General features: G+C 38.2%; 1 protein-coding gene across 1 annotated transcript in view; it reads left to right on the forward strand.

Annotated features, from left to right (window-relative positions):
• LOC121368542 (PR domain zinc finger protein 14-like) overlaps positions 1–10,640 on the forward strand; it is a 12,059-nt gene extending 1,419 nt beyond the window's left edge. Inside the window, exons 2-9 of the mRNA XM_041493279.1 lie at positions 1,641–1,945; positions 2,397–2,495; positions 2,961–3,127; positions 3,888–4,164; positions 6,847–6,976; positions 8,723–8,849; positions 9,677–9,787; positions 10,473–10,640. Coding sequence (XP_041349213.1) covers positions 1,641–1,945; positions 2,397–2,495; positions 2,961–3,127; positions 3,888–4,164; positions 6,847–6,976; positions 8,723–8,849; positions 9,677–9,787; positions 10,473–10,640 — 1,384 coding nt within the window. The remainder of the gene's footprint in view (positions 1–1,640; positions 1,946–2,396; positions 2,496–2,960; positions 3,128–3,887; positions 4,165–6,846; positions 6,977–8,722; positions 8,850–9,676; positions 9,788–10,472) is intronic.
• Positions 10,641–11,122: the final 482 nt, after the last annotated feature.

Raw genomic sequence — 11,122 nt, forward strand, 5'->3', positions numbered from 1 at the left:
CTGACGTGCCATTGCGAACGCTTGACTAGATTTGCGCGATTCCACAGATGAATTTTTAAAGACCGTCTTCAAACTTTACTTACCCGTTTGTTTAAATCTTCATTGACTGTCGCATTAGCAGGTAGAAGATAACAATTTCTAACAGACCCTTTGTTATCGCTCTGTATTATTAATGCACCACTACAACAATTTAAACCTAATGGCCAAAGTGTCTTAATGTACAGAGGTGAAAACGACTGGGGCTTTATAATATATTATATATCGTCTTGAGACTGGTATTTTGAGCTCAGCGATATTCATCAATGTTTTTATAGCAGATGATTTTGTTTTTAAATGTCCCATGTTTTGAAGTTGAATAGCGGAAACATTATGTAATAAAAAAAACTTTGAAATTTTGCAAGAAATCAATTTATTCCATTGTACATATATGTTGACACATGGCTTACTTTTAAAATGGCCCACAATACAAAACGTAATGTCGACCGATGCTATACCAGTGTGAACCTACTCAACATTTACCGTGCTCACCGTACAACTTTTCCTTTCTTTTCAATCAACCCATAATTTATTTTCTAGGATAACAATAAAACAAAACGTTTTTTGTATTCCTTCAAGTGTTGGTTTTTGCTCCCAACATTTTGCTCCCTCGACTGCAACCCAGTGAACTGCTCGATTTGGGAGCGGCTCCTCGAGAATACTGACAGCGGTCGTATCGACAATCTAACTTGTAGAAGTGCTTTAAATGGAAATCTAGACATTCCGATGGCACAAATAACACTATAAGAAATAAAGATATTTATTTCTTCCTGGCGTTTCGTGCAGGTACAGTAGATGTATTGTAGGTTCTCATTAATGCTAATGAGAACCTACAATACATCGGCGGGGGTCGATCCTAGACCGACCGCGCATCAAGCGAACGTTTTTACCACGGGGGGGGGGGGGGGGATTTACCTCAGTCAGTTGAGTGCTCGCTTGAGGTGCTTACGTCGAAGAATTGAACCATCTCGGTGAATCCATTCAGCTGATTTGGTTTTTGCTCGCTCCAACCAGTGCACCACAACTGGACAAAGGCCATGGTATGTTTTCTTGTCTGTGGGAAAGTGCATATAAAAGATCCCTTGCTACATTAGAAACAATGTAGCGGGTTTCCTCTGATGACTACGAGTCAGAATTACCAAATGTTTGACATCCAATAGCCGATGATTGATTAATCGATGTGCTCCAGTGGTATCGGTAAACAAAACAAACTTTAACTTTTACCACTGAGCTACGTCCCGCCCCTGGTTTCACAACAGGACGCGTAGTGCACAGGATGTCGGCACCAGCTCGGGTGTTTGGTCTGCAATACCACAGTCGTAGTCGTGCAATGGTGATTCTAATAGTTAGTACTGTACAGTGTTGTAAGAGAGCCGAGTACCTCTATCGCGCGATTTATCAGAACATATTTAAAACAAACATCTATTACGATTCTTATGGTAAATATTAAATATATAGGGCCAAATTTACAACGGCTGTTTATGACTTACACGTGTGTAACTACACACAATTACAATGCTTAAACACCTGCGTTTAACAAAAACAGGCTTCGTAAACTAGGTCCATAAAGTCTCACTAAAGAGCCTTATCATTTGTATTTTCAGTTTACTGCCATGCAGAAACCCGAGACAGGAACTGATCCCCTGTCTGCCCCCAATCCGCCCGGCTATGATCTCACCCCGACTGCTACCGGAAATCTCCAACAGACTGCTGCTCTGTCCGCCAGTACCGCCCCAGAACGTCTTCTACTTCCGGCAAGAGGATCTGGACTTCGCTCTGTTTGGCTATACTCCCGGAACCGTCTCCTCCGTGCCGTGTTCTCACGGGCTCAGGCGAACTCCAAACATTGGCACCTCGTCTCCCTGCTCGCACGCATTGAGCGGCCTCAAGATAGGAACCTTTAGCAACGGTATGGCTCTTGCTGCCTTCAACTAACTGAATATTAACTCAATTCTAACGGTTGGTTGGGAGAACCATTAGCAACGGTATGGCTCATGATGCCTTCAACTAACTGAATATTATCTCAATTCTAACGGTTGGTTGGGAGAACCATTAGCAACGGTATGGCTCATAATGCCCTCAACTAACTGAATATTATCTCAATTCTAACGGTTGGTTGGGAGAACCATTAGCAACAGTATGGCTCATGATGCCTTCAACTAACAAATTATTAAATAAACCCTAATGGGTGGTTGGGGAAGCCATTAGCAACGGTATGGCTCATAATGCCCTCAACTAACTGAATATTAACTCAATTCTAACGGTTGATTGGGGTGGCTATAGATCGATAGTGAACGTAAACGTATTATTCAAATGTGAATCTTTCCATGATTCTTTGCATCATTATTTATCATTTTCAGGGGTTGACAAACCTCATTCGAATGACCTCATGACGTCATTACATTTCACAGCTTGTCGAGGTTACAGAGTGGAACCTCCAGTTCAAGACCTTCCAGCAGGTATATTTGTCAAAACTAACTCATTGTAAACGCATATGTTACTTGGCTCCCATACAACAAACTGTACGTGAAACACTTATTTATTCTTCTCATATCTTTAATTTGTCAGTTTGCTAATACTAATAGTGTTTAAAAATCACATTGCAAAAGATCGAAGTTTCTTTTTAATCTGCAATCGTGGTTTTATATGTAAGCATTTAGAATAAATTCTTCTTCTTATAACTTGTTATTCTTCTATTTAATTTGGGTAGCAATTCTAATATAAAAAATCAAATACATTGTTAGCCATTACGAAGGTGCTAAAGAGCCACATTAAATTGAACTCTTTAGTTAAGAAGTAAAAATATTCCGACGAGAAATATGTATTTCAGTGCTACTTACAAACTTAACCAACAAAAAATCCTAACCGTTTGTTTGTGTTGTTAGAAAAGGTAACTATTAACTGAAAGTTTGTTTCTGTTTCAGAACTGTTTATTTCCCAGACAAACATAGCCGGGATTGCACACTGTGGGGTGTTTTGCAGGAAAGACGTTGCCTGTATAAGAAAAGGGACGCGATATGGACCATTTAAAGGAAAAGTTGTCAATACCAGTGAAATAAAAACGTTTGATGATAACAGTTTCATGTGGGAGGTAGGTATTACTCAACAGACTGACATTTAACCGTTGTTTGTAATTTTGTCATAGCTAGGTTTGCAGACATAACGAAATAAACCTTGCTTTTTTATTCATCCATCCACCCATGTATTCGTTCATTGATTCTTTCATTCTTCCATCTATTCCTCCATTCATTCATTTGTTCTTTCGTTCGTTAATTCGTTGATTTGTTGCCAATCATGTGTCAGAGCTATATCAAAGTGACATCTTAAAGGGACATACCCTAGTTTCAACCCGTGAAAATTAATACTAAGTTATTTAATCTACAAACCTGTAACACATTTGGAAAAAATTACAATTGAGTGATACATGAGTATGTGACTTTGAAATGGTGAAATACCCTCCAAAAATAGACTAAAACTTGACTCCATAACTGTTACTTCTCAGACGCACGTGCGGTTTTAAAAATATGACAAATGCATTTTGTGATATAAAAAACACCAGGATGACCAAAAACACTTCGAATGTACGGAAATTGATAATCTAAACAATAAAATCTAAGTAAAGTATGATTTAATTTATCAAAAACGGTTATAACAGTAAAAATAAAATATGCGTTAGTATTTAAAAAACTAGGGTATGTCCCTTTAAAACTCGCCAGAGGTTAGATCATGCTATTTTGAATGATTTCGAGGCAACCAACGGTGGTATCTTCAGCCATGTGGTCGCTAAATACAAGTCTATATTGTGTTTAGTTTAGGAACTCGCTGGAACTGTCGCACGCAATTCGTTTCAGATTTTCAAAGATGGTCGCCTCAGTCACTTCGTGGATGGGCGCGGCGCGTCAGGTGACTGGATGTCTTACGTCAACTGCGCGCGCCACCTGGGTGAACAAAACCTCATGGTCATGCAGCAGGCAGACGACATCTTCTACGAGTTGTCACGTGACGTGTACGCGGGCACGGAGCTGCTGGTGTGGTATGGGGACGACTATATACAGGTGATGGGAATCCCCGTCACTCTGAAAGGCTTGGCCGGAGACGAGGAAGACCAGCGACAAAAAGAACCAGACAGTAAGCTGCAGAGAGTGTTTGAAATAAAGTGAAATAGAGTAGATAGAGAATACTGCAGGAGTGGCCGTTAGATACCATTTATCTTACAACAAATGGTTTTAAAACGTAACCAACGTATAAACGGTGTCTAACGGACACGAATGTAACATTGTATTTCTTGCTTATCTCCAGAAAACAGTTTTAAAATAAATTTAAACGTCTTTTCCAACTAAAACCTATGTACGGCCCTAGCGCTTATAGTTAACTTGTGTGTCACAGACAAGTCTATTTCAGCTTAACTTGTACGTCACAGATTAATCGATTCGACCGTGGGTTTTTTTTTCATTGGATGATATGGCATTGGTGACCTGGTCATCACCTAGGAGCAGCCAGTCGCATGTCTTTAAAAATGTTATCACATGTATGTGTGTTAACACTACATGTGTTATCAAAAATAACGAATGATGTTCTCACCAACGGGTGTGTAAGAAAATAAAATCACAGGTCCCTAGGAACCGGCAGGTGGACTGTGCACCCCATTTGGGAATCAAAGAAGTGTACATCTTATAAAAGTTGATTTTTTTTTATATATAAAACATTGCTATTTTGTCCAGATGCAAATGAAGTCTTGTGTGTGGGTTATCCGAAGATACAAATATTGGACCCGTGTTCAAGAAATTGTGTATGATAGTGGTGGTCTAAGGTGTCCTCCCATTTTGCCTTCAAACCCATTTTGCCTACAACCCAGTTTGTCTACACTCAGTATGAACAGATGGTATGCCCAGTTAAAAGTGGAACATTCCATGTATGGTCCCTATGTATAAAATAACATGACGGTACGACAGCTGCCTGTCTTTCCTGTCTTGGCTCAATAATCGTACAGCATCCGGATCTTCGATCTGAGGATGACGGTGTACAGACACAGACTTCATATAGTCGTCTACTGTACTGAGCCTACCATTGCACCCAGATACTATACATTTCCAATGTGTAGAAGACTGGCGACGGACATTCAATCGGTATCGGAAACCTGCATATAAGACTTGTTTTGGCCACCTTTTTGTGACGTTATAAATTCAACTCTCTGTAACGATATAGCAACCTATTCTGCACATACAGCTCAATATATACATATATATGTTTTGGAAGCCATTTCTGATAATCCTTATGTTTATATAAACATTTAACTTTAATCCTATATCAAAGAATCATGGATGCCACTTAACACTTTGATCACATATTAAGGATCGCAGTATGGGATCATTGGACTAATACTAATCACAATAAAGAGCGTGAAATCACCTTTGCGCCACTAAGCCCCAATTACATTACTTCTGTTAATTGTAATCTTAATTGTTTATATAATACAATGTTACCCAATGTTTTTATGTTGGTTTGAGACAAAAAGTAATAGGGATTGTCCCACTATTAACTGGGGATGTCACGTTGTCATACTGTAGGCAAACTGAGTGTAGGCATACTGGGTTGTAGGCAAAATGGGTGTAGGCAAAGTGGGTTGTAGGCAGAATGGGAGAGAACCGGTCTAGACAGGGAAGTGAAGTGTTTAAGTCGGGAGGTTTAGGTCATGCTCCCCCCAAAAATATTTTTTTTTAAAATCCCGAAAATTCGTTTGGAGTCGATAGGTGTAAGGGGTCGAAACCTATCTCCCATCGCCATCTGCACATGCGCCTGCATATTACAGGGAGCACCACTGCACCTTCTAATTAGCTTGTTCCACCTCAACATATATCGTTATAACGTGAACTAGTGAATAAGCTGATTACCGAAACAAAATGTGCAGATGTATCCTTAATCAACATTTGTTTCTGTTGATAACTAAATCCAACCCTGTTTACTTGCGATCCGGACGTTTTTTTAATGAGGCAATGATTTAAGATAAAGCTGACGCTTAGTAGTCTCGGCAACATAAAATCCAGAAGTCTTTGTCGCATACTCATAAACACGGTGTAATCGAGGCCGTTTGTTTTGTGTCGTCTGCTAATTAATCCTCTTGACACGATGTCGAGGAATAAAACATTGACTCGGCTCCCAGCGCGCGGCCAGGGAATTAAAAACACTCAACATTTTATCCCAGAAGTTAGTGTTTTCTTCTCTTTATTGTATCTTGTAACGGAAAACACTACACGTACTATAGGTAGTTAAAATTTATTCAGGCAGTAAGAGTACATTAATGGTGACCCTTGGGGTTGCATTTCGTGTGAATGTTTAGTAAATCGTGACGCGATGGTGTTAAGGTTGGAAAAACATGTTAGCAAAAAAAAAAAGGCACATAAATCTCCTCTTTAAAAAACCCCCAAACAACCTATTTATTTATTCTTAACAATGAAATATTTTGCAAACGTTTGTGGATATATGTTAAATGATCGTGTTAGGTCTATAATTATTAAATGTATGCATACAAATTCCGATTACTGGTATATATCTTGTTCAGATCAAACCAACTTCCAATATGGTATTTTAAATTGCCAAATTAATCACTGTTTCTTGGTTTGCTTTACTTGACAGCTACATATGTATGTAACTGCGACTATAGAGGTACTATCTATATTATATTATTTCTATACTATATCACGTAGTTTATTTAATTAAAATATGGTTTTATAACTGCCAATACAACCGTTTAAGGTTGGCGCTCTTTTGTTTTAAGTCAATAATTTTATGATAATTTTTGTCCCACTCTAGACTCGGAAGGATACCAGTGTGAGCGGTGTGGAAAGGTGTTTGCTTATAAGTACTACAGAGACAAACACCTCAAGTACACTAAGTGCGTGGACCAGGGCGACCGCAAATTTCCTTGTCATCTGTGCAGCAGGTATAACATCATTATTAATTACTTTCTACTTGCTTATTTTATTACATGTACTAGTCTTGTGCATCAATTTGCATGTTTTGCTTTTACAATTCTAATCCTGGACCGGCCTCAGTGGCGTTGTGGTTAGGCCATCGGTCTACAGGCTGGTAGGTACTGGGTTCGGATCCCAGTCGAGCATTGGGAGTTTTTAATCCAGATACCGACTCCAAACCCTGAGTGAGTGCTCCGCAAGGCTCAATGGGTAGGTGTAAACCACTTGCACCGACCAGTGATCCATAACTGGTTCAACAAAGGCCATGATTTGTGCTATCCTGCCTGTGGGAAGCGCAAATAAAAGATCCCTTGCTGCTAATCGGAAAGAGTAGCCCATGTAGTGGCGACAGCAGGTTTCCTCTCAAAATCTGTGTGGTCCTTAACCATATGTCTGACGCCATATAACAGTAAATAAAATGTGTTGAGTGCGTCGTTAAATAAAACATTTCTTTCTTTCTTTCTAATCCTGGATAGTTTCTTACATTTACTCTGCAGATATCTCTAAGAAAATGCGAGTTATTTGCTTGGTTCAGATATGTGTATATGTTCAGAGATTTATCCAGGCGTTCTGTGGATCCGAACATAGGCCCCTTCCCAAAAGAAAGTGACCCTGAATATGCCAAATTTATGCTAAAAATTCCCAATATCTATATTTTATTATGTATGTTCTAATACATTAATGTAACAGTGGTGTACTGCATCATATACCAAATATGATGTACTCACACTAATTTTCCCAATCTCACCAAACACGGGATAAATCCCTGATTTTGTTCAATAACATTGTACTTCTAGTTTGTAATTAATTGGTGAAATATTGATATTTTGTAATATTATGCTTTAAATGTTTAAAATGTATTTGAATGTATAGTATGTGCTCTAGTACAGAGTCATTTATATTGATCTACACGTTGTTGACCAGTCTTATTTCATCTAAAAATGGAGTAAGTATGGTTTACAAACAGTATGTTATCAAGTAGAACGGATTCTGACGCTTGTAGTATGAAGGCCACTCGTCCATCTGTTAAAAAATCTCCAGCTTATTTGTAATATATATTTAAACACTCGTTCCGTTTATTTTCTTCCCATGGTGCCATGCTCTTATAACCTTCAGTTGTTCAAATGCAGTTTTATCCTTGTATTAATTTCAAGTTCTGAAGATGAGGCAGCAAAGACCTATTAGCTTGTACACTACATTACAAATGGCGACGAAACAAATTGACGATGTTTGGTGATAGTGAAAAAACACAATTTTGTTAAAGCTGTAAATTAATCTGTATTTTGCAATAATAAACTGGTGATAAATGTCGAGAATTCGAGATTGGTTAAGCAGTCATCAGGCGTTCTGCCAGAAAATACTTTGAGGGTAGGTAATAAAAACAAAACAGACAATAAGTGCCCCTCCTAGGAGGTTATTGGTTTGAAATGGTTTGAAATTGGACAGAGCATTTCATGTGCTTTGACATATTTCAAACAAAAGTTCTCTTACTATAATATTTCTACAAATTAAAGAATATATACCCATTAATTTCCACGATTTTAGGTTACTTAGTTTTACGTTCTGTACTCTTTGGCAGAAACCCTAGTCATGGTTCCATTATTAGACTATGCATTGTACAACATGTTAAAATGGTATCTAGAGCTGGCTTGCACCATGGCGAGCTTGACTTATTTAAATTTAAAAAATGATGTGAATTTTGTGTTTATTTTCAGATCATTTGAGAAAAGGGACAGACTGAGAATTCACGTTTTGCACGTGCATGAGAAACACCGTCCACACAAGTGCGCTGTATGCAGCAAGAGTTTCAGCCAATCATCAAGTCTCAACAAACACATGCGAGTAAGTGTACTGGGAAGTTCATTACTTTTTGTTTAAATCAGTGTATTGGTTATCAGTAATAATTTGATCTAAGAGGTGGAACATTGTCGTATGAATTATACATATGTATGGCATTAAAGACATGGTTTTTGTTTTTAAAGAAGGAAGATGAGGCTACTTAGGTCATCTGGGAAGATGTTATATTTTTATAAGCTTTTTTTCTGAAAATATGTACTCATTTTGTATTCTGTACCAGTATGTACTCATTCTTCATCCTATAACTGATTATGTAGTAATATGTACTCTATCTTTCTTCTGTAGTAGTCTGTACTCTGTTTCTTTTGTAGTAGTCTGTACTCTATCTTTCTTCTGTAGTAGTCTGTACTCTGTTTCTTTTGTAGTAGTCTCTACTCTGTCTTTCTTCTGTAGTAGTCTGTACTATATCTTTCTTCTGTAGTAGTCTGTACTCTGTCTTTCTTCTGTAGTAATGTGTACTCTATTTTGTTTTGTAGTAGTCTGTACTCTATCTTTCTTCTGTAGTAGTCTGTACTCTATCTTTCTTCTGTAGTAGTCTGTACTCTATCTTTCTTCTGTAGTAGTGTGTACTCTATTTTGTTTTGTAGTAGTCTGTACTCTATCTTTCTTCTGTAGTAGTCTGTACTCTATCTTTCTTCTGTAGTAGTCTGTACTCTTTCTTCTGTAGTAGTCTGTACTTCATTGTTATTTTGGTAGTGTGTATTCAATCTTTATTTTGTAGTAGTATGTACTCCATTTTTAGTCTGTTAGAGTATATACTAACTCTTTATTCAATGGCGGTACAGGTATACTCACTGTTTTTCCTACAACAGGTCCACAGTGGAGAGCGGCCCTACAAGTGTGTCTATTGTAGCAAGTCATTCACAGCCTCTAGCATTCTGAGAACACACATCAGGCAACACTCAGGCGAGAGACCATTTAAGGTAAGCCCGAAATATTAGGACCAGAACTTACCTTTAGACTATTGCAATTTGTTTGAGATTTCTAGTTAACTCCATTAAATATATGATTACACATTACCTTTCCACTAAAAAGCGCATAAAATTTGGAATTTTCTGGGCACTTCAGAATTGGGAAAGGGATGAACATGTCAAACACCCGCCTCTTGGATCCGCGCCTGATCCTCTAAATTATGTAAATTTTACCCTTCCCTACTTTCAGCAAGTATTAATTATATCATAATAAGTGATCTTCCAAGCTGCACTATAAACATGATCTCTTTGCCTTTCCACTCCTCCCTGAATTCTTCCCTAGGTGTCGCCTCTAGTCATTTTAGAACTCACATCTACGATGGACATGCTTGAGCCTTAATTTGTACGTTAAACCAGTTTCCTGAAACATTTCATTCATTTACCAACTGCACTTCAAATCCAGTGCAAACGACAGGTTCTAACCCTTACCTACACTTCCTTACTATGGAAACAATTCCTGATGTCAAGGCAGAAGCTGTTCCCACATTAAGCCTTCTGAAATCGTCAGTATATAGAAGTTCAAAGTGCTACCTAATCCACATCTTCGAGTTGCCAGTCATTCAGTATTGGTCGAAACATTTCTTGGACTTGGATTTGTGCAGATATACGACTTTAATAGCCATCTTTTATATTGCAGTGTAAATTCTGTGGAAAAGCTTTTGCATCTCACGCAGCACACGACAGTCACGTGAGACGAACGCACGCGCGTGACAAAGCCGACACGTGCAAGATATGCGGCGAAGAACTTGCTAATCAATTTGAGCTCAAAGTCCATCTTCAAACACACTTGGGAGCCGCTTTGTAAACCTGTGTCCAGAAGATCGTGTTTGACACACAGTTTGTCTCAAATTTTAAACTTTACAATCTAGTCTGGAGGCTCAAAACTGAATTATGACTTACGCTTCATTCATACTCAAAGGCGTTGCTATGTCGTCATTTGTTTGAATGCATTGCACGTTCTATTTGTAATTTATACGAATAATGAAATAATGAAATATATATATATATATATATATATATATATATATATCTTATATGCACGGGCCCAGGTTTTATACTTATAAAGAGAGAATCTGCATTTAAAATATATTTTAAACTAATATCTTTAACAGTTAAGCATTGGACCCATAGATGTCGGACAATAAAAGCGATTGGGGTGGGGGTCGGTGCATTAATACTGTAATTTGCCATTCAATTTGGGAGGAGGGGGCAATGCATTAACTTCACAGAGTGCACCTGTCATCAACCCATTCAACTTCCAACTTATTTTTCACAGCGCGGGCGGGG

The sequence above is a fragment of the Gigantopelta aegis genome, chromosome 3 (genome assembly GCF_016097555.1).
Source record: "Gigantopelta aegis isolate Gae_Host chromosome 3, Gae_host_genome, whole genome shotgun sequence".
Classification (NCBI taxonomy): domain Eukaryota; kingdom Metazoa; phylum Mollusca; class Gastropoda; order Neomphalida; family Peltospiridae; genus Gigantopelta; species Gigantopelta aegis.